Source organism: Siniperca chuatsi, linkage group LG4 (genome assembly GCF_020085105.1).
Source record: "Siniperca chuatsi isolate FFG_IHB_CAS linkage group LG4, ASM2008510v1, whole genome shotgun sequence".
Lineage (NCBI taxonomy): Eukaryota > Metazoa > Chordata > Actinopteri > Centrarchiformes > Sinipercidae > Siniperca > Siniperca chuatsi.
In genome coordinates, this window is record NC_058045.1 from 28869571 (window position 1) to 28894251 (window position 24681).

Consider the following 24681-nt stretch of genomic DNA (forward strand, 5'->3'; position numbering starts at 1 on the left):
CCAGCCTCATTTCCTTTTGTAAGCTCTATGTCTGAAGATATGTCTACAATTTATTGTCACCATGCAAAAATAAGGTATTTTTCATTTATCCTAAAAAGTTGACATTTTGGAGATTTCAGCAAGATTTCAACAACAGTGATATTGAATAGTCTTATCTCATTACATTTTAATTTGCAACACAATGAAAATAAAATGTACAATATTTGCCTCTGAAATATTGGCACTGAGGGTCTTTTTCCTTGATTACACGTGAATCGAACACTTTCTACTTAAGGTCACTGCTGTAAGAACCAGTTGTTGGTGCAAAAAAGCTGATAAGATGGTAAGACAGTTGTGTGTGAGCATTTGTCAGCTTTTTTTTAATTTATTTATTTTTTATTTTTTTAAGATCAGACCGAATGATCAGATGAATGATTCTACCTTGTTTAGTATGCTTGACTGAACATTCCCAGAAACCTTCTAACATGTTGGAAGTCCAGAGGCGGCGATCCATAGGCAGTTTTCTCCCCTTTTCCTTTTGTGCTTCAACTGACCCTTGACCTTTTTGATATTTTTTAGACCCTGAAACTATCCAGCCGAGTCTTGGATAAGATCAGCACTGGTCAGCTGGTCAGTCTGATGTCCGCCCACCTCAACAAGCTAGATGAGGTGAGAAAACCCAAGCATTTTGTTAACTTACATATATATTGGAGCAGGTTTTTCTTTCCATTTTACTATCCCATAAACCTTTTAATCTCTGTAATCTCAGGCAATTTAGATGCTCCAAATCCAAATGTAAGGTACTGATCATACACTGGCTGGCTGAGTTGCCAGCCATAAGGAATGCAGATCTCTTACTGTGTATTCAATTATCTTCCTCCAGAATGAAAAACAAGTTAAGCATGAAAATATAAATTCTGGCTTCTAACTAATGTGTGAAGTGAAGCTAACAGAAATGGAATCCTCAACACTTTGTAAAATCATATTTTTAGAAATAGTACAGATATTAATTGTAAAATGAAATTTCAGTGTACCAAATACTCTAGGACACCTGTGTACACAGTGGAGAATTCTGTAGTACAGAAAATGCAGCCTTAATACGTATGAAAGTGCAGAACTTTTGAAATTGACTTTTGAATTGAATGTGAATTGCATCTCATTGTTTGTTTGGGTACAAAAATCAAGTCACTTTTTCAAGTCAAAGGAACAATACAATAGGTTTCCACTCAAAAGTAGCTGGGAGAAAGTTTTTGTCTCCACAGGCAGAATGAGGGGAGAGAGGATTGACAGTTCACACCCTCACTGACTTCAGTGAGTCTGTTTTATTACCCAACACAGAGCTATGTGTTCTTCATACTGAGGGACAATTAGAGGACAGTAGATCTGGAACAATACACACACGTATACAAACAGACACACACACAGGTAGGTGTGTGTGTATTTAAGCAAAGTATTCTGTAACTGTGAATAGGCCTGCCATGATAATCACATTATCGACTTATGTAGGTCAGCAAAAATTATCGCGGTTATGTCCATGTATCGTATGATATTGCCTGTTGTATTTACATGCGTGTTTATTTGGAATGGAAGAATGTCGGCACCATTTTAACCAACATGATTCCTGAATAAACAACAGGGTTTTTCCTACATTATAAGACTTGGGCACAACGCCTGAGTGTTTTTCTTGTTTTCAAAGCGCCTAAGCCGAATGAACAGAACAAAACTATGCTGAGTCTGAGACACGTTTTTCTGTCATTTCTGGTCGTGCTGCTTATCCTCTCATCGTCCGTTTCTTTATGTCTGATTTACGCCATGGGCGGGGCTCAGGCAACTTAAAAGTTAAGTGCTCTTTGAAAGGGTGTACTTGCATTATTATGCTGTTATATTATCATATCAGTGGCATAAAATGGTCTTAAAATGACAATAATATCGTTTATCGCGAATTTTTTCTGGGACAATATTATCGTCCAACAAAAGTAGTTATCGTGACAGGTCTAACTGTGAATCAGTGTTGAAAAACAAATTTCTGATTATGCAAGACAACAAAGCTGGAGGGTGTGTGTTTGTATGTATGTCTGTTTAGACTGAACTCAGTCTTGCCTTGGGTCTCACTGAGGCGTTGAATGTGGAAACACTCTGCAACCTGCTTTGAGACAATTATCACCTGGCTTGGATGTGGCTTGGCCAATGCACCACTCTCCCCTTATAATGGCTGTTGGGGGTTACCTAGTGTGTGTGTGTGTGTGTGTGTGTTGTGTGTTGATTTTTTCCCTGTAGGTGAGTGGATGAAAGGGGTGAGAACTGAGTGTTTTTAACCTACAGTGCAGCTGTGATTCATCAGCACAGTGCTGACTGGATGAAAGTAGATTCCTTAAAACATAAAAGTTTGTTTGATGCATTCCTTCTTTAGTCTGTTTTGACTATTTGCCCCCAGATTTTGTGCTTGTATATTTTTCGTTCTGTCTTGCGTTCAGCCATTGTAAAAGTTCATTCATTCATTCTACTGCACTGCAGATCTTTCATGCACAATGGGTAGGGGACGGGGAATTTTACAAAAAAAACCAAACTTATTCAACCACAAAACGATTGAAAAACATTATCAATATGACATCACAACTCTATAACTAATCCTGCCAAATTGCCCAGTGGTAAACCCTGCACTCTGATTTCACCGAGGTAAAAAAGGTGTATATCAATGTGTGGACACCAGTGTGCTTTCCTTTTACAGTAGGACCAGGTTCAAATATTTGCCATTGTTAAAGTAATGCTCACAGAAAACATTCAGTATGTTTTTAGAATTGCATATTCACTCCTTCAGTCAGCTTGGATTCATAGCCGTTACAAATGATTCTGATGGTGATCCATTATAACAGCAGGGGGGAAAAAATATCACATTTTACATAGAGCTTTGCAATTGAAGTAGCATATTTAGCACAGCATAATTAACTTGCTATACTTTTTATCTCCATGCTCGGTATGTTCCAAACCCTCATGTTTTCACAAAAATATAGCTAAATACAGTTTATGTTTGTTGCTAGTGTAGTTAACTGTTAACCTTTGTTGCACATGACTACATTTCAAACTCTGTTTTGTTTACGTTGATCCAAGCTGGTTACAGCTGCTGTACTCTGTACTGTCTGCTAACTTTTCAGAGCCACCTTTCAAGCCTACAGATAGTGAGTGTATGATTCTGAAAACATAGGTTCTCAGTGGAATATTCCTTGAACCTGACCTTTGACCTCTCTGTGGTCAGGAGCAAAAGAACATTTCCTTGCAGGAAGGTGTCACAGTATTGTTCCTGTAATAAGTCATATTACAGTTACCCTGTGTCATCTCTATGTACTGTGTATGTTAATTCCAGAGCTTGGGTCTGGCACACTTTGTATGGATCACCCCCCTGCAGTGTATACTATGTGTGGGTCTGATCTGGGAGCTGATCGAGGTGAACGGCTTTTGCGCGCTGGCAGCTCTGACTCTGCTGGGCATCATCCAGGCCTGGCTGTCCCAGAAGATGGGACCTCACCGGTGGGGAAACTCTACCACACATCCACTCAAATTATGGAACATATATCAGTATCAGATATTACAACCTTTCAGTTGTTCTGTACACACATTTTATTTATATACTGCACATACTGTGTATATACAGTAAATATGCGAACGCATAATATACAAACATATACTGTACACAGTACAGGTGCATACATAAATATGCATGTGAGCATGTTTGTGCATGTGTAGCTGCATGTTGTGATATCCATGTTCATGCTTGTATGTATGCATGGATTCATGCTTGTGAATTGCTGTGTGTGTCTGCCTGTGCATCTGCGTATACATGTCTTTCTTTGCATATAGAAATCTTCTTCTATGCATGTATGATGCTGCTGTAAGTTGGTAATGTAAAACTGTTCTGTAAACAGGGTGAAGCGAGGAGGGATGATCAGCCGCCGCCTGGCTCTCACCACAGAGATCGTGGAGAACATCCACTCTGTGAAGGCGTACGGTTGGGAGGAGGTTATGGAGACCATCATCAAGAACATCAGGCAGTAAGACACCAAAACACACAACTGTATCACAAAAGGAATATTTCCTACAGCTATTTTCTATTAATTTAATACCCAAGTTTACCAAAGTTTACTCATGTTTGCTCCATGTTGACTACAACAATGTATCTGCTGGTCATTTAAAATGATGAAACAGTCTTTAAATAAAGTGTTAACGCATCCTAAAGTCGGGTATTGGTAGGTTTAAGGCCACTTTAACAGTAGTGTTGAAGCAGTATCGCTCTGGTCATACGTAAGTCTGCATGCTGTATACAACTCCTAATCTTTAAAGTCATCCATCTTTTCAGTATCTTTTTATATACTATATGTTTATTGATATCATAAATATACTGTAATAAATGGAACTGAGCAGGAAAAAGAAATGAGAGAAAGAGAGTCAGCTAACATCACACTCAAAAAGCTGTGACTGTACAGTAGAAATGGAATCAACCTGGTGCTATAATTGAGAGAGAGATGTTAAAACATGTGGTTAACCAGCAGAACGATACTGGCATCAGTGGTGGCTGTCGCAGCCAGAATCAGGATCACTGTAATTGGCAAGTACAATAAATGTACGGGTAAGAGTTTTGGTGTCATAGTGCAGAAATATTTTGATAACTGTCAGAGCTAACACGAAGCCACCAAGACTTCACATTTACCTGATAATATCATGAAAAAGTGACATGCTGTTAACCAAAATGCGTTTTTGGGTGTTGGTTGCTCTTGGAAAACAAAAGACAATTCCTGTAATTCTCAGTTTTAGGCATTAAGTCTGTGTGGTGTTGCTGAAATCAATAGTATGATATGAATAATTTTTCTGATATAAATTACAATATGACAAATGTATGCAAAAATAACTTGGTCCTGGTCCTTGAAAGTTCCTCTGCTAGATTAAATATAAACTGAAACTTTATTGTACTAGTATTATATACACGTATTAACTTTAATTTAAAACTCGTTAAAAAAATTAACTTATCTTCTCCTTTCCTTTTGTCCCATTTCCCTTCCCTCCTCAGGGACGAGATGACGCTGACGAGGAAGATCGGTTCCCTGCGTTACTTCTACAGCGCCTCGTACTTCTTTTCCGCCATCTTGGTCATCGTGTCTGCCATTGTGCCACATGCACTCAGTAAAGGCATCATCCTGCGCCGTATCTTCACCACAGCCTCCTACTGCATGGTGCTGCGAATGACTCTGACCCGCCAGCTGCCAGGATCCATCCAAATGTGGTACGACACACTGGCGCTGGTCAAGAAAATCGAGGTGGGTTCAGTCACAGGGGGCAAGACGTGCACGTCTGCTAGAAATGTCAAGGTCATCAACAGATTCAATCTCAAAATGTCCATTTTGGTGTTGGCCTTCAACGGCTCGCAACAGATTTGAGCAGTATATAATAAATGTATATATAATACAGATGTACCTGCCTGTTTTTTGCTTTCTCCAGGAATTCTTGATGAAGGAAGAATACAGAGTGCTGGAGTACAACCTGACCACCACTGAACTGGAGCTGGTCAACGTGTCTGCATCCTGGGACGAGGTTTGTTAATCTCTGTGTGTCAAAACTGAATGTGATACTTGTCATTGTCATTTATACCAAATACTGTATGTTTGGTGTTGTTTAATTAAACTTTGGTGAGAACAGTGCTACCTAAAAAGTAAGTAAGTAATACCAAAAATAAAGAACACTGATCTTGATTGATAGTGAATGCAAATCTCTCTGTGGCTTGATAGGAGAGATACATTTTAAGCAGTTTTCTTATCTATCGTCAGTTACATTGATGATCAATAATTGATTGGTTCATTATTAAACGCTTAAATACATAATGATATGGGCTATTTTCACAGCATAACACAGGTGGATTCAGTATTTGACTCATACAATAAATAAACACATCATTTTAATCATAAATGAAAGTAAACAAAACAATGCCATCGCTCAAAATTACAAAATTGCTCCTGCTGCAGTTGTTTTTATTCAACATATCGCCAACAGAATTCAAAAGATTAAACCATACTTGTGGACAACTTTCAGACTTTTCTGGATAACATAACTTGCAAGGCACTGAAAACAAAGCTCCCATTCTTGTATCAAAGAAGGGCTGTAACCTACAAATGCTATATCAAGTAAATATAGGCTGCTTGGATTTCTTGACAACAGACAAACTGGTTTTTATGTAAGTACCATGCCCACATCATGCACTCTAAGGATTGCTCAAGTTGCAGCCCCGTGTCGAAATCCACTAAAAACAGTTTGTGAACTGATCCCCCCCTGGGTTATACAATTACTAAGACAACTTTGCGCAATCTTAGATAATGAATGATTATCTTGATTGTTCAAATTCTTAATGTTGATTAATCAATGATAAATCATTAATATCCTTAGTTTGGAGTGAGAGTGATCCAGATAACTAAGGTAAATAAGGTTTATGGGTACTGTTTAAGTAAATGAACTGTGTACGTGAGACAGACAGCAGTTCCTTGTGCTTAGTAAGCTGAGCATAACAAATTAATTGAAGCCTGAACTGATTCTGATATTCAGCTATTTCTTTGTGTCTTTGATTGGCCAATATTGGCTTATTGTAGATAATATCTATCGCCATATGTTAGCCAATAAGTAAGAAATGTCAGTAAAGAGATGCCAAAGATATGTTTAAGGTTGTTTGTAATGGCAACACTGTTTTGTATACTGTAGTTTGTCCACCAATTAAAAATAAAATAGAGAATGAAAATAGAAGACTGTCGGCTGATAAATCGTTACCTGTCTCTAAAATGTCAACAAAAGTATTGGCCTCTTGTAACGGTCAGGCTGTAGTACATTTGCTGTAAGAGAGCAAGGCATGTTCAAAGAAGTTAAAACTCCCACAACCCCTAAATCCACCATGCATTATAGGTATAATAGTTAATTCTTCACCATCACTGGGAGTGGATAGTATAATCTTATCTATAGGCAGAGGCTGTAAACTTAGTCTAACAGGTGTGATTCATTGACCACCCAATACCGTGAGAAAACAAACGTCTAACTGTGTTTTTTTCCATCACTTTGCATAATTAATTATCCCAGTGTCGTCACCAAACTTTGCCTTTGCTGGGAACACTCTGAATCTCCCTTTGAGATTCAGAGTTGTGTTCATCACCTAATTCCCAGATTCTCCTCTTGCCTTCTCCTCTTCCTGGAATGTGCCATTCGCAGATGAATGGGAGGGGTGTTGCCTTTCTTTACTGCTGACAGCATGTACGTCAGTTCATTAAAATGAGAATTGCACAGACAAACCTATACAAACCACAGCAAGTCCTGGCATTAGAGGAACGGTGACCCATAAAATGTCACAGGGGTCAATGATTAAGCCTGTGAGTCAAGCACAGTTCCCCTTTTCTATCAGTGAGATGTGTCACCCATTAATCTTCACAGAGCTGGTGACAGATGAGGTGAAATAAGGCCATTGTGAGACTTTGGGAGTCTTCTTCTGTCTTTCGAGAATCTCGTTTCCCACAGCAGCTTGGCCTGGTGTCACTGTCTGAAAAAACAGCATGACGGACACACTCACTCAGCCCTGATGTAGGCAGTTATGTAAACTAAACAAAAAACACAAATCAAGTACATGCCATGCACACGTACACACAGAATGATGTATACTTCAGCATAGTATGGTACAGTGTTTTTAAGTATTGTATGGTGTATTGTAAAAGTATACTGTAGCACCAAAGCATGGGGCACTGTACCCTAGTATCGTAGAATATAGTGTAGCATTTTAAAGGTTTAGATGCATTCAACAGATTATATCGAATTACCTCAATTTTCTAAGAGGAAGGAGCAGATATACACTCACTTCTGGCTATCAGAATGAAATCAACGTTCATATTAACTTAGTTCTTGTCTCGGGACATATTTCCGGTATAAATGTTTATTTAACTAACTACGCACACACACACACAACGATAACTACTAGACACACAAATGAACAGATAAATGCTACCATGAATGAATAATACAGACAGAACACAGTGATGAATGATTAATAAGTAAATGAATGAACATTTGACACCAGAGTATGCAGTGAATGATTATTAACATTGTTAACATTGATTGTTAACATATTAACTTGTGTAAACACAGGAGACCAACATGTGGACAAACTTTAATAGTTACCAATTAAATAAACTAGAACTGAGAAGTTTTGGAAAGTCAAGGGAGACTATTTTTAGGAATTATTAATCACCTGAAGTAATTTAGGTATCATACCTATGTTGATGGGAGATCCTAATCCTAAACCTTTCCTAATTGTTCTTACTAAGCTAAAGCATCAAACCCTAATATCACAGCAAAGTATCTGTTGTTTCACCTGAGTTTGGGCTGAGCAGGGCAGGCAAGGAGAGGAGAAGCAGTGCCCTTTCCCTGGGGCACTCGGTGGGCGATTGGTTCCAGATAAAACTCTCCGGAGTTCCATGTTTCTGGACGCGCTGTCGGTCCCGCGGGGTGACTTCGGCTCGAGTGGGTCTCTTCTTCCATAATCAGGCTGATGAGGTTCGGTTGTGATGGTAATGCAGTGTGAGCGTCTGACAGATGTTGACTGAGTTTAAAGTTCGTTATGGTCTTCGTTAGGACTCGTTAGGTGCTGCAGCAGAGTGGAGCAGGCTTGTTTGTTTAAGAGTTAAGTCTTCAAGTCTCTTTCACTCCATCTCTCTTCTCTCCCTTCTCTGCACCATGTGACTGGTGTGTAAGTCCCAGGATTTCTTTGTTTCTAATCCTTTTTCGCAGGCTTCTTTCTTTAAGAATTGTTGGATATCAGCATTTTTCCAACATGTTTAGTGCGCCTTCGGTTGCTCTGTGGGTCAGTTGAAGTCAGGGGGCCTTCCTGGGGGGGCACCATACACTGTTATGAATACAACGGGATATTATCCACATATAAGTAATGAACAAATAGTATTAATTAAATGTCATACATGGCAATATATGTTACAATATCTGTTATTATGACGACACACCATATATAGGTTATACACACACATATCTTTAACAGTAAATGAAATAGTAAAATAAAATCAGTTAAATGTACCCTGTGGTGTGTGTGGGGCAGAGATGACATTTCTACTTGCATTGTATCTTATTGTAGGGTATGATCAATTAATTTTTTTGTGTAAATTAATATTTACATTTCCTGTTTCATTAGCTATTCAAAAATGCGGAACACATCATAGAGGCTATGCCAAGTGGAGTTAGGACAGAATAAGGCTATCATAACACATCATATGCTAATATGTAACATCTAGTAACCTTAGGCATGTTTAATTTATTATATATTATATATTATTATATATATTATTATTATATTAAGGTTAAGACAACAAGAACTCAGTTTAAAATATTCTTTGAAATATGTCATTAGAGTTGAAAGCAAGGACTTAAACTAATGACTGTATCCCAAATTATCACACATGCTGTCGCAAATTATCATGGATGTCCTGAAATAATAGTTGTGTTAATACAGAAAATGGTAATCCATACTTTGTACGACATCATTCATTTCTTTACATATAGAACATTTCTTGTTAACAGGGTCTATTGCTCTTTGTTGGCATCAGCATAACAACATCAAGCTTCACGTTCTTCTTATACTGATAATGAAACTTAACATGTTTGTTAATACATTTTGATTCTGTATGGCCAAGTCATTTCTCAGTTTACCAAGTCAGTGAGGGTCATAAATTAAAAAACTGGCTTAGCATCACTATCGGCACTCAACATTCCTTTGTGAGTCTTGCACCATAGTATGAATTGTATCCCAACAGGATATCAGATTAGTTTGACTTCATGCAGACCTGTCGTAAATCAAGACATTGTCATTCAATTTTCCATTAGTGGCCTCAAGTCCGGCAAAGGTCATGGGACTGAGGAAGTTACTGGGGGAAAGCTTATCAGTTCTCTGGACAGGTTTATGGCTCAGGGGCCAACTTTCAGAGAAGTTGATTTCTTTTTATCAATAAACATACAAAATGTTCATCTGCATTGGAGGTTGATTATGCTACAATAGTATAATGTAGCGTATTGTAGTGCAGTTTAGTAATATGTGATATAATTAACTGCAGTATAGTAGAGGCTGATTAGTTTTTGGTTTTTATTTGTTCAAAAAGGAAAATCTGGGAGTTGAGTGAATTTCTGATTATAAAAATACCATTTGAAGGATAATGGATTTCCATGCCAAGACTTCCTCTTCCATGCGCCGGTCATTGTGTTCAGTCTGATTAGCAATCGCGGAACCCATTGGCTTAAAAAAAGCTAATACAAATCTAAAATCCAGGGTTCTGAGATTGATAAAAAGCTAAATTGTTGTCAGACGATAGCCAATGGGTTCCGAGATTGCATTTCGGCCAATGCATTCCGCTTCTTTGGCTCTCCACACGGACTGTTTACCTGTATGCCACCAACGGACTACAAATGGAAACCAGAACGCTTCTGATACCAAAATTTTGTCCCTTGCCTACAGATTCTGCATTCATGTGCAGATATGTTTATAGAGGTTAGCTAAATATCAACTAATGTGGATATAATCATCTTGTTCTACAACTCCCCGTTTACCTGCTCACATTTTATTACTAGAAGCATATTCTGAGCTGTTTGTTTTAAACTGTAGTGAATAGTGTACACTTAACAGTGGGAAAGAGGAGAACATTTTGATATATATGAACATAAAATCCAGGTAAAAATCTATCAGCTTCTACTTCTACTCAACTACCTACTTCTTTCTAAAAAAAGAAAATTATCTTTAATTAAATTTCATTCAAAAAAACAAACTGTGTGCCTTAGATTATCATAAAGGATGTTTTACCACACTGTTTCAGTATCTTTATACCATCTTTGGTGTTCATTCAGTCCGTACAAAAAGGTGAAGACTCTGACTTTGACCTTTTTTGCAGGGCATTGGTGAGCTGTTTGAGAAGATCAAGCAGGAGAACAAAGCAAATGGACACCTGAATGGTGACGCCGGCCTATTCTTCACTAACCTCTACGTCACACCTGTCCTCAAAAACATCAGCCTGTACCTGGAGAAGGGCAAGATGCTGGCAGTGGCTGGATCCACTGGCTCAGGGAAGGTAGGTCAAAGAAATTATCTCTTCCAAATGAAATTTTGGTAAGTGAGTCCATCTACTGTCAAATGTTTGATCAGTGTGTCCTCAAGCAAGACATTGAAACCCTACATGCTGACTCATTACAGGTTGCTCTATGTGAGAGCAACATCTTAATGCCTCAGGATAAAAATGAAGTAGAATAAAGTGTGACTCAGTTTTCCCCCGTTTTCTTCCAGAGTTCCCTGCTCATGATGATCCTGGGAGAGTTGGTGCCATCGGAGGGTAAAATCAGACACAGCGGTCACATCTCCTTCTCACCACAGACTTCCTGGATCATGCCGGGCACGATTCGAGATAACATCCTGTTTGGCCTGACCTATGACGAGTACCGCTACACCTCTGTCATCAAGGCCTGCCAGCTGGAGGAGGTATTTTCATTTTATCACATTATTCATTCTGTTTCTCTCCCTTCTTCTTTACATCTTTTGTTCTACAGATGAAGTGAATTTTTGTAGATATGTTCAACCATGGTGGCTGTTGTTGCTCACGGCAACTACACAGATAATCTACTATTCATTCCAAACTCACCCAAAAAGATTAAAACAATAAATATAACCGATTCTTTTATAGTTGAGGATTTTTGCCAAGACTCTATTTTCAAGGTGGTAAATCTGTGCAGTCGGTCAATGTTTTCACCCAGGCAGCAGTGTTCTCAATCCTCTCAAAACACTCCTGCAGCATAACCTACTAAGCAATCTGGTCAATATGGTCAGGGAGCATCAAGCGCTCATATTTTTCCAAAAATATGAATATAAATACCCATATTTTGGTGAAAACACAGGCATTTGAAACATACTGAACATACAGATGAACCACATGAGTATTCAAAACACACAAACAAAATATGACTAAGGTTCAGTGTCTTTCAACAGGCTCCTGCATGACTATTTGGGTGGATGTGGTGTGTTTAGCCATATTTTGTGAAAAAATGTGTGTGTGGAACATTCTAAGAATATTAACAAACAACAGAAGTGGATCATGCTGCAGTAATAGTTTGTTCACTGGACATTTTGATACTTTTGTACCACCATCAAAACTTGTCACAACTGTAATCTGTTATAACTGAACTGAAGCTTACCACAGTCACTGTTGTCAATGAAAAAAGTACAAACAAAGTTAAGTGTCAATGAACAGAGAATGTGTATAAATTAGTGACACAGAGTAGCAACATGTGTTGCTCTGAAAATGTCATTAAATATTACTTTAATTCCAAATAACTTAGTGTTTTATAGTAGTTTTCTCTCATAACTTTGCATCTTTGCCAGATTCCTTCTCAAGTCTTTTCTCTTTCATTGGACTGATGCTCTCTGCTCAGGTGTCTTTTTGGAGCCTCTGCAAGGCGTCAAGAAGGTTCAGGTTTCCCCAGTCCACATTTACACCTATTATGTCCCTCACACACACAAAGACACACATGCTTGCACATTCTCTGTCTCTTACACTGGTACACATACACACACTCGCCCTCTCATAAGCCTCAGTGTTGACTGACGGTCCCTCAGCAGAATAATGTCTCCTCTGTTGCTATGGAAATCTCTCGTTATGTCACAGAGATGGAATATGAGCTTGTTGGTTCCCAGTGACAGATGTTACAACACAAACGAGCTGTATGTACAAACCATCAGATCTGTGGGCTTGTTAGGCCTGTGATTCAATATTAACTTATATTATCAAATATGTTTTACACTGATGAGCAGAAAAACATGTTTCATACATGAAAATAAAGTAGGTATTTATTATGGTGAAAAATCCCAGGAGAAGTGATGTAATATATTTGTTTACACTGTACATACATGTACACTGTATAATTATAAAAAATATATAGTGTGTGTGTGTGTGAACAGACACACAAATATCCAACATATGCTGCACAAACAAACAAATGATTTAGATGTGAACTATTTAAGAATTAGAATCTGACCCAATTTCAGAAATGTGTGTGTGTGTATATATATGTGTGTGTGTGTGTGTGTGTGTATATATATATATATATATATATATATATACACACAAATACATTTTTTTAAATTTATTTTGGGAAAATATAGGAATAAAAATGCAGTAAATTACAGTGATGTAATTATATTTAGTAATTAACTGTCACATATATCCAAAGTACCACAGCTATTAAAAAAATGTCCATAATTTTTAAATAATTTTTGGAACCTATGTAAGCAAAGTTTATGCTGATAAATCAGTGACATTTTTTAATTATGTTGATATTTTAACTACACTGTATTAGTATTATTTATACTGAAATCAGTGCAGAAGCGCATGTAGAGGATGACACCATCATATTTATTCACTACCACCATTGACAGTGCCTCCATGGTTTTGACACAAACACAACATGTTGTTACAGCAAACAAAGCTGACATGCAATTTTGACGTCCCCATGTACCATTAAAAAAAAAAAAACAGCCTCCATTTTGTCTTTGAGGAGAGGCGTCAAACGCTGCCATGAGGCGTCAATGAAACTGATAGAATAAAAGCTGTATGGAGAGGGGTCACACTGTCAGTTCTACTGTATATTGTATGGAAATGACAAGAATGACAGGAAGTCTTCCTGTGTGCTTTGATTGAGTGTTGAGGCTGACAAGCAGGAGAGACGATTCCTCTGAAGTTTTGTTAAAACAGCCTCTAAAAATGACAGAATGTTAAAAAGCATCTCACCTTCAAACAGTGGGGCTGATGCACTGTTTGAAGTAGTCAGCTGTGGTAACTGGCCTTGTTAAGTAATGTGCTTTGCAGTAGATACATTTTAAAATTATAGTGTTCTTATATTTTTCTTTCTCTAATCCACCATTTTGAAAAATCAAAAAATTTACAAATCATCTAAAAAAAAAAAAAAAGTATGCCGAAAACATACTGCTTATTTCAAGGTACAATCTATAATATTTCTGATCAAATACATTTAAGGTTGTCTTTCCCAAAATTATCCTAACTTAAAATATTGTCATTATTTTTATTATCTGCAATGTTTACACTACTCATGTAAACAAATCTTTTTACAGCATAATTAAGTTTTAATTTTTGCTGTGTAAGTCCTGTCAATCAATTTGAGAGTGACAGCAGGTTAAAATCTTGAGTTTTTTTAATATTTGTTTTGGTTGGTGCAACCATTTTATTGATGTTTTGGATCGCAGATGGTGCTATTTTTTCATTTATTTTTTCTTCTGATATGAATGAGAATTAGATTTTTCAATCGATCATAAATAATAAGATGCTAAGCTATGTTTATGTTTATGTTACTTTTTCCAAGTATAACATAAAAGCATTCCAAGGTTCATGATGAGAGGGTAACTTTGTAAGATAATTGTTAGCAATAACTTTTAAAAAAAAATATCAATAGAAATTACTTAAAATGAGGAGAGAAAGTGCACACAGGATTTTCTACTCTAGGAAAAATCCCCACGGCAACCCTGATAGACAGGAGTGACAACTAGAGCAGATTTCTCCAGACAGAGATGAGGCGTTTAGTGGGCTTCTGACTGTAATTCCTCACTGTTGTTGCCCCTCGAAGCACCAGACAGACTGTCGTGGGTGGTCTCACAACACATGTTGTGTTCTTCCTACTTTAAACTCATCTTTTGCCACCAGCCTCTTGCTGCTGGCCCGGCAGGCGCTTTTTGTTCCCAGTGAGACACACAACATGTCTTTTTACTATGCTGCCTTATTTTACAAGCTGTTAAACAACATGTTAACTTGTTCCCCTATGCACTTCTGTCAGGACAGCGGAAGCTGCCATTGAAAAGGTAGGAAGTTTTAACAATGATAAACTTGTGCTGTCACTTCATCCTTATTGGTGTGGGCATCCATTTTCATTAATAATTAGCACAGAACTCACTATGTCTCTACTTGTGACATCCTTCATGTGTGGTTTGTGCTTTTGTGTGGTTTCTGTGATCATATTATAAACATGAATCACTTTGTTACCAGGTTAAAGGATGTATAGGCCTGTGTCTTGGCGTTGTTGTGTTTAGGCAAACTTTGTTGCAGTCACAGTACTGAGATACCTTACCATGAAAAGAAATTAACCTTTTTTTTTTTAGTTCTTTTATGGGTGCAGGTTCATTAAACTGTGAAATAATACATCTTTTGTACATATCAGTAAATAAAGACCTGCAATTTTCTGGGTAAACTTTATACTGTTTCAAGCAGCTACTGGTGTGTTTTCCAGTCAAAAACAGTTTCCATGCCCAGAACACACTGGAAAGAATCACGCAGTCACCATATCCCAAAAATCATCTATGCATTAAACATTTGCAGCCATTTTCTGCCCCCACAGAGAAGAGTCTCTGTGCAGAGTTTCACACTATGTTAAGTTAATCTAACAAAGACTGTGCAATGACAACAGGCCCTCATAGAGTGCAAAGGGGACAATTCAAAACATGTGAACAGTAGACTACACATGTCACTCTTCAACCATTCAAGTGGAAAAACTCATCACAAGCTCTCACTGGCAGGAGACACACAAAGCTTTAGTTTTGCTGTTTCAATGTACCAGCCTTGCATATTGCAAAGATAATGTACACATGTCACGCTTCAATCATTCAAGTGGAAAAACTCATCACAAGGGAAGTAGAGGTTGATGTGGAAGAGGTGAATGTGAGATATTTCTTAAAGATATGATTTGACTGTCCTCAGTGTCTTAATGTGTTTTTGCCTTTTTGTCAAGCTCTCTGGTATCACAGAGTTCCTCTTGCTGTCGTAGAAAAGGTGCTCATGCATGCATGCATGTGTTTGACCCGCTGACCCCTTGTTTTCCTCTCTAGGACTTTGCCTTGCTGCCTGAGAAAGACAAGACGCTCCTCTTCGAAGGAGGGGTGACCCTCAGTGGTGGTCAAAGGGCTCGCCTCGGCCTGGCCAGGTACTTCCTGTCACAGCTGAGCGTCTGTCAGCACGCCTCATTCACCCCCTTTGTGTCTGTCAGCGCAGACCACCTCTGCTGATTAGTTATAATTACAGTTTTTGCTTTCCAATCTTTTATGTGACCATGTTGTTTTGCAATGGACAAAACTAGAACATGATTTGTAATACTACTAATTGATGAAGAACTCTGAAGGGGTAAACGTAGCAAGTATTTGTTTTTGTGTTGTTTTTTTTATTAGATCAATTAGTGAACTATAATTTGTGGTATGTTATGGTTCAGTGAGAAATGGGAATTTAATTTTTAGTTTTAAGGAGGAGTTCAAAGGCCCAATATATTAGCTGCTCCACAGTGCATGGATCAAAGAGCTCCACACGGAAAATAACTGACTCAAGAATACACCAAACAGCATTTTTTTTCTTTTAAAAACCAACACATGTTCACTTTTGCAACCTTTGTATCAATGTTAGTGGTCTGCATACACATTGTAGTTCACAATGAATAAATTCAAAACATCAATTTCAGGGCCATAAACTAATAACCGTTATCATCAATATCGTCATTACTAGCACTTCCAAGGTACCGTAAGAGCTTCCATTCTTTGTAAGACATAAACATCTACTAAATAACATTTACAAGTGTCTAGGATTTGATGTGCTTCAAGCTACAATACTGGTTCCTAACAGTGTAAAGAACCTCTGTACATAATTGTACCTTGCCCAAGCTGATAACCGTCACCTGTCATTCTTATCTGTGTGTTTGTCTGCTTGCACTAACTGTTGTGTTTTTATAGTCTTAAGTTTTAATGATGAGTGCTTTCTACGGCCTCAGCAGAGCTTTATTACTCCATTAAATCTGTGTGTAGATTGCAGTCAGGCGCTCGCATATTCTCATGCATTATTTATTGGTTTAGTGTCCTGGCATCAATTTGCCGCCACTCATTAGTTTTGGATTTCTGCCATCACTGTAAACACTCACTTGAATTGATTTATTCCCACAGGGACCTGACTTCCTCAATTCACCATTTTGATATAGAGTTTTCCTCTCTTTCTCTGTCTGTGTCTATTGTGTTTTCTCCCTCAGGGCTGTGTATAAAGATGCAGACCTCTACCTGCTGGATGCACCTTTCACCCACCTGGACATCGTGACGGAGAAAGAGATCTTTGAGAAGTGTGTATCCCAACAGAGAGTCTTTCATGTGGAGGAGGTGGGGGTGGTTGAGCTAAAGTTTAAGTTCAAGGTCATCTCTTGTTGTCTCAGACACACTCGGGTTGTCTGTGGTGAGTTAAGGCTGCTTCATCACACCGTAACCTTCTCAGGAAATGGGAGTCGAGCAAAAGGGAATTATCCTTTTGATGAAATGTGGACTTTGGCAATCGTTCAAAGGGAAAAAGCAGGCTGAATGAACATCTTGATTCATGGTTGTTTAGTCAAACCGTGAACATAGTCATGGTAATAATAAACACATACAGTAGCTTGGTCATTTCAAGTGCTGGTTATTCTTGGAAGATTTGATACCGCTCTGTCTTTTGTTCGTTTTTTTTTTTTTTTTTTATATAAACAGCCTTTGTTTGACAGTTGACCTTTAAAAAATTTGTAAAAGTTGACACATAAGTTGACATCTGATGTTTGTTTACAATCTCCATTTTCTTTTCACTGCACAGATGCGTCTGTAAACTTATGGCCTCCAAGACACGTATTGTGGTCACCAGCAAATTAGAGCATCTCAAACGAGCAGACAAAATCCTTCTGCTGCACAATGGAGACTGCTACTTCTACGGCACCTTCTCAGCGCTGCAGGCCCAGCGCCCTGACTTCAGCTCCCTCCTCCTCGGCATGGAAGCTTATGACAACATCAACGCAGAGCGACGCAGCTCCATCCTCTCAGAAACTCTCCGCAGGGTCTCCATCGATGAAACCGCTGGCTTCCGAGGCCCAGAGCCAATTCGCCAGTCTTTCCGCCAGTCACAGCCTCCAATAATGGTCTCTGGATCCCAAGGCCATCCTGGAAGTGATGGTTACCCAGAAAAACGCAAACAGTCCCTCATCCTCAATCCCCTGGCAGCTGCTCGCAAGTTCTCCTTCATCGGGAACTCCCAGCAGACTGCAAATACTCCCCAGTCCATGACGATAGAGGACGGGGTTCGTGAACTTTCTGAGAGGAAATTCTCTGTAGTACCTGAGGATGATCAAGTCGAGGAGGTGCTCCCAAGGGGGAACTTGTACCATCATGGGTTGCAGCACCTCAACGGGCAGCGGCGCCAGTCTGTCCTGGCGTTCATCACAAACTCTCAGGGCCAGGAGCGTAGAGAGCAGATGCAGTCCTCCTTCAGAAAAAAGCTGTCCATCACGCCGCAGTGCGACCTGGCGTCTGAGCTGGACATTTATGCCCGCCGCCTGTCCAAGGACAGCATTTATGACATTAGTGAGGAAGTGGATGAAGAAGACATGGAGGTAGAGCTTTGTTAGACCCTTTTTCAAAGCATTTTAGACTACAAGAGTATATTTTGACATTTAGACTTCCAGAAGAATCAACACAATTTTCAAGATCTTGTGAAGACCCACAAAATGTTCTTGACTTTGTCTCAAATTAAAGTTTTGCACGATTTACAGGTAGGGGATTTTAGATGGGTCTGTATGGTAAAAGAGCAAATCTGTTCCTTCACAGCAATGCTTCGCAGATGAACGTGAGAACATCTTTGAAACTACCTCATGGAGCACTTACCTACGCTACGTCACCACCAACAGGAGCCTAGTCTACGTCCTAATTTTCATCGTCTTTGTCTTCGTCCTTGAGGTACAATCACTACCATTTTATAGTTGTTTTTTTTTTTCTTAAATTATGTGAATTTAATTAACAACAAATGTTTCTGTTTTTTTTTCTTTTTCTTTCCACCAATAGGTTGCTGGTTCAGTCATTGGCATTTTCCTCATTACAGAGTAAGTGTCATGTTTCATATTCCTTGAGACACTGAGACTAAAACAGAAGACATTAGTGTTGTTTCAGTCTGTACTGAATCCCTGCCCTGTCTGCATTTCCAGTATTTACCCCCCCACAGAAATATTAAATATTATCATCATTAATTAGATCTTCTTTGTATTTGGTGGCTAAAGTAGTTTTTAACATATGTTTGATGAGAATGTACAATTATGCTTTTGTAGTTTGTGTAGTTTTTTCTCTCTTCTACAAGACAATACAGTATATGTTTAAATATATAAATGTTAAATACATTAAACATACGGTACGTATTAAAATAGGTTTAAATAGTCATGTAAATTCTAATACTAAATAGTAATTTTTCTGAGGATCCTGCACTTTTAAATATTGGATTTTCTAAGTTGAACATTTCTTATGGGTGAGCAGTTCAGTGTTTGATGTAAAAATGATCATTCATTATGATCATCATATTATGTATACATATCTCCATCATTGAGCCTTTTGGGAACTTTTATGTTAAAGATTCAAGTGCTTTAATGGTGCAAAAGCTGATTTGTACTCTTGTATATGTCTCCTGACTGGCAGAGCTACAGTGTATTTGTGTCTATTTTTGGACTAAAATTCTGTCGGTTTTCCATTCTCAATCCTTTGCTCTTTGTTCTACCAGCAAGATCTCGAGGGACAGCACAAACCCTTTATCACCCAACTACATCGATGAGCAACACCCCAACACCTCGTCGCCCCCCGTCCCCCTGGCAGTCATCGTCACACCGACCAGTGCTTACTACATCATCTACATCTACGTTGCCACATCGGAGAGCGTGCTGGCCTTGGGATTCTTCAGGGGTCTCCCATTAGTGCACACATTACTCACTGTGTCCAAAAGACTGCATGAACAGATGCTTAGCGCTGTAATACGAGCCCCCATGGCTGTGCTCAACACTATGAAGACAGGTGAATTTCTCAGTTCACTGTCTTAATATTTTTCAGGACTTTGGTTTTAAAAATAAAAAAGAACTAGCTGAAAATGCAAATGTCATGTCATAAATGTTGTGGTACAGTATCCTTGTATTCTCCTTTTTTGTTTTTTGTCTACCTGTAGAACCACATCTGTTTAGCCATATTGAATGCCATATTAATGTAGTCATTCATTACAAAGCTATAGTTTTTTTCTTTCAGGCCGAATCATGAACAGATTCACCAAGGACATGGCCACCATAGATGACATGCTGCCTCTGGTGCTGTTTGACCTCATACAGGTATTTCACCAACACAATGGATGACGTAACATAATGTAACAGTGTCCATAATAATAATAATAAGGCTGCATAGCATAGCTCTACCAAATGTTAAAAAATTTACACCTACAGATATCCCTACCTCCACTACAAACGTCACGTGGTGCAATGCACAAGCTATCATTAAGGCAATAACGTTAGCATGCTTCACATTCAAATTTTAGTTTTTTTAGTCTTGCAAATGTAGCACTGAAGTTCACTCGTGTTTTAAAGAAAACAAATTGCGTAATTGTTTTCTTAGACTAACTTTTTGTACACTCTTTAGACATGTATCTGTAAACATGTACACAAACTTATTTCTGCTGTTTAACTCAGGTCTGATCATTATTCTCTTTTTTTTTTTTTTTTTTTTTTACCCCCTCACACCAGCTGACATTGATTGTTACGGGTGCCATCTTCACTGTGTCCATCATGCGGCCTTACATCTTCATCGCTGCCATCCCATTAGCTGTCATCTTTGTTGTCCTCAGAAAGTACTTCTTACGAACTGGACAGCAACTCAAGCTACTGGAGGCTGAAGGTGAGAGCGAGGGAGGAATTGTGTATGTGTGACTATTATAAGAATAGTGCAATGACTCCTTTTTGCTAGTGCGAAGAGACATAACAAGTACTAGAAAGCACACGCAAAGGAAATGCTGCTTCTCATCATAGCATTGCATGGAAAGTAGAGTACTGAGTAAGGAGACTGACCTTCTCATGCAAAAGAAACATATACATTGTATATGTAAGTGGGTCTTGGTGATGTGTTTGAAGGCAGCCATTTTGCTGAAGTATCCTTGAGTAACAGGCTGAATTCCTACCAGCCCGAGGGATGTTGTTCTTTAGCTCTAGCTCTAAGAGAATTTACTCCTGTAGATAAATTACGTTTTCCATTGTTATTTCTCTTATTTGACAACATAAGAGAACATAAGAGTTAAGAAGGAGGACAACGGGCAGAGAGGGGTTTAGCAAGACTGCAAAAATTCAGGAAGAGTAAAAGTGAGAACATGATGGGAAAACCAATAGAATGAACAGAGGAAGCGAGACTCTGGGGCAAACGCCACAGTCATCATAACTGCCCGGCTGCAAACAGAGTTGGTGGATGGCCAAGGGGGCGAAGGTCACGCTAAAGAACAAAAACATGACAGAGGGTTGAAGGAGAGGATGGATGGGCGCCTCAGAGGGGCGGGAACATTTAAAGGAAGTGAGGCAGGGCAAATAAAATAAACAGTTATCGTCCATTTAGCAAAGAGTTTGGTATCCCTGTGAAAAGAATTAAAACATTTATAAAAGCTTTTACTCATTAGTCAAATGTTTTTGCTTGTTTGAGCTCCTCAGTGAAGATTCTGGGCAATATACTGTCTGTGTAGCAGGGGAGTATCTTTACAAAAGTAAATCTGTCATCAGGTGCTCTAGTAGAATGGGAAGTGGAGCTGAACAGTGGTGATGAGCAGAATCAGGAGAAAGTCAGAGTACCATTTTATCACCTGCTGAGGCTGGCATTTTTGAACAGCATTTAGTAGTAGTTGACACTCATTAAGGACTCTTGGGGTTTGTGGGGGTCAAATCTGAGGGTGCAGGACAATCTCTTTAACTACTAGACCTACTCCCCAAGTGAGAGTCTTGTAATAAGTGGTGTGTTGCAGAAATGGTCACTCTGCTGACATTTATTTGGCAATGATGAAAAAGGTGCAATGGAAGCTGCTTTGACCAGTTTTCCCACAGTTCAAAACACCAAAATCAATGTTTGCAGATAACCTGGACCAAATAAAAAGGATACAAACATGTAGTTTGGGTTTTATTGGTCCAGGTTTGGAGATATCCATCTCTGAGTTTTTATGCCTCCAACTCCAAGCATTGATAAATAACATTAAAAAGAAATCTCTTTTTTTTTTCCTGTCGAAAGTATTTCCAGTGAAAACAATGTGTAGTTATAATCATTGTAAGTCTCTCTTTGGACAAAACAGAGATTTAATTTCTTTCTTGAGACCCGAGTACATACTTACAAGACCTACATCATAATTTAAAGATTTACAATACAGTATATCAAGATACTGAAAAACAATGACATACATTAAAGCACAGCACGTTTATCTAAAAGTCCTCCCCTCGATTCAGATTTCAGTTAAGAAGTCAGTGTGGCAGCAAACAGGGCAGTGCAGCTCTGAGGATGAGAAAACAGATCGCTGAACTGCTGACGAAGATGCCACTCTGTTTTTTGGACTTCCCTGCTCTGCTCTCGATTCGGTCACTAAATATGTGTTTCAGTGATGACGGCGAGGTCTTTCCGGAGCCACTGAGAGCATGTCGGTGTCAGACAGATGAACCGAGCTGGGATTTCCTTCAACCCCATCCTGGTGTCGTTCCCTCTGGTGTCACAAGCAGCATGTCAGACAAAAGACAGTGGAAATTATGTGTATTAGTCACTCAAATGTTTAATAGAATGTTTTCGCTTCTTTTCAGCATTGTTTTATTTCCATTACTAAAAGATACCCCAAATGTGTCCCCCAAAAGTCCAACTACAGAGGATTATTGAGAGCAGAGAGAGAGATTTGAAAAATATAGTGACTTGAGGAGTATAAAGTCCAGAACCACCAGGTTCAAAACATTTTTTTCCCACAGTCCGTTTGCCTCCTGAACACCTGATTGGGGGGAGGTGCTACATAAGCACTAATCTTAAGTGTAGTTTCTCAGTTGGCTGCTCCCATTGTTCTATTCTTGTTTTTACTGCTGCGTTTTAATTTACTGTTTATGTCCTTTTATCCTATGCTTGTTTTCACTGATTTGTTTTGTTTTTTTATTGCACCATGGCCACGGGAACTATATTTCGTTCGTTCTTTTTGCATAACATGTAATGAGAGGAAAAACAATACACAAAAATTAACTTAGCTCTACCACACAGCCAAATTTTGGTAAAGTTGGAAGTGAAAGAGGCAATATGTAAAAAGGTGAAATGATTAATCAATTATCAAAATAGATAAGGATTAAGTTTAAAATGGTTACTGATGAGTTCACTCAATAGACCCAATGGGAGTCAGCTCCCTACCCTGGCCGTGTTAGTGTTCTCTGCTCACTGAGTCTTTTTTTTTGCTATTGACCAATCTTTTTAATCAGTTGCTTTCATCTGTCATCTGCCTTTCTTTTCCTTATAAATCTGACTAATTAAGCTACATTTGCTATTTGTTTGGTCTACGGTCCCTTTTTATGACACTGGTTGGCCTACAGTAGCAACAGAAAATTAGCCTAATTCTTGCTTTTATGCCACAGTGCTCTCCTGCTCCTACTTTTCTTTTAAACTGTATGTACTCAAACCTTCCTTGTATAATATGTGGCCCTTCTCTTCTCCTGCAGCTCGAAGCCCCATCTTCTCCCACCTCATCATCTCGCTGAAGGGTTTGTGGACAATTCGGGCGTTTGGGCGTCAGACGTACTTCGAGATGCTCTTCCACAAGGCTCTGAACACTCACACAGCCACCTGGTTCCACTACCTTGCCACGCTGCGATGGTTCCTCTTCCGCTGCGATATGATCTTTGTCCTATTCTTCAGCACTGCTGCCTTCATCGCCGTGGGAACCAACCGTGAGTGACAGGATGCCTGCGGGTAGATGGATGAAGGGTTGCATGTATGGATTTAGGATAGATTTTAGGATTCTCAGGTGATAAACAGACTTGTTCAATACCTTGGACACAGTATATTTTTAGGTTTGTACAATAAGTTTTGAAGGAGGTCCGAAGATTCACCACAAATAATCACAGTTGCATGGTTTTCATACGACAACAGGGATTTACAGTGGTGTGAAAAAGTGTTTTCCCCCTTCCTTATTTCTTTTTTTTTTTTTTTTTGCATGTTTGTCACACTTAAATGTTTCAGATCATCAAACTAAATTAAATATTAGTCAAAGATAACCCAAGTAAACACAAAATGCAGTTTTTAAATGAAGGTTGTTGTCAGGAAGGGGGCACTTCCTGACAACAACCACTTTTTCACACCACTGTATGCTCAAAATTAGTTGAAACTGAGAAAACTGCATCAGCTGTGACTGCGGCAAACCTCAGTTAACTAGGTTGCTGTCATTTTGTGAGTGGAGCCTTTAAGGCAATGAGAGCAGCAGTAGTGGTTTGTACACAGAAATCCCAGGAAGGAGAAATGAACATCTAGAAATTCCAGTAAGTTAGTCAGTAAACACCTTGTTATTTCCACTGGGCCTATCAAATGAAGAGGCTTCAGTCTTATCTGTGTGTTACAGTGTGTGGAGTCAGATATCAGGATCATAACACACAGTTGTCTGTGAAAACCATCCAATTAACTGTTGGAATGCCACTGGAAAAAATGTCATGTACAAAAGGAAGCGTGTGTGTGTGGGTTTGATGAAATGAATGGGAAACAAGTACACGCATACAAACATGTGTTGTTGCGTCATACCCTGTGTTTATGTTGAGAGTAAATTAAAG

At 38.8% G+C, this 24681-nt stretch overlaps 1 protein-coding gene across 2 annotated transcripts in view; it reads left to right on the plus strand.

The window, feature by feature from the left end:
* Nucleotides 1-24681, plus strand: part of cftr (CF transmembrane conductance regulator) — a 47702-nt gene that overhangs the window by 10627 nt on the left and 12394 nt on the right. For both annotated transcript variants that reach the window (XM_044192822.1, XM_044192821.1), the window contains 16 exons: nt 559-648; nt 3341-3504; nt 3900-4025; nt 5039-5285; nt 5467-5559; nt 10935-11111; nt 11324-11515; nt 15920-16014; nt 17098-17184; nt 17679-18468; nt 18683-18811; nt 18917-18954; nt 19620-19906; nt 20132-20211; nt 20620-20770; nt 23581-23808. In XM_044192822.1, coding sequence (XP_044048757.1) covers nt 559-648; nt 3341-3504; nt 3900-4025; nt 5039-5285; nt 5467-5559; nt 10935-11111; nt 11324-11515; nt 15920-16014; nt 17098-17184; nt 17679-18468; nt 18683-18811; nt 18917-18954; nt 19620-19906; nt 20132-20211; nt 20620-20770; nt 23581-23808 — 2974 coding nt within the window. The remainder of the gene's footprint in view (nt 1-558; nt 649-3340; nt 3505-3899; nt 4026-5038; nt 5286-5466; nt 5560-10934; nt 11112-11323; nt 11516-15919; nt 16015-17097; nt 17185-17678; nt 18469-18682; nt 18812-18916; nt 18955-19619; nt 19907-20131; nt 20212-20619; nt 20771-23580; nt 23809-24681) is intronic.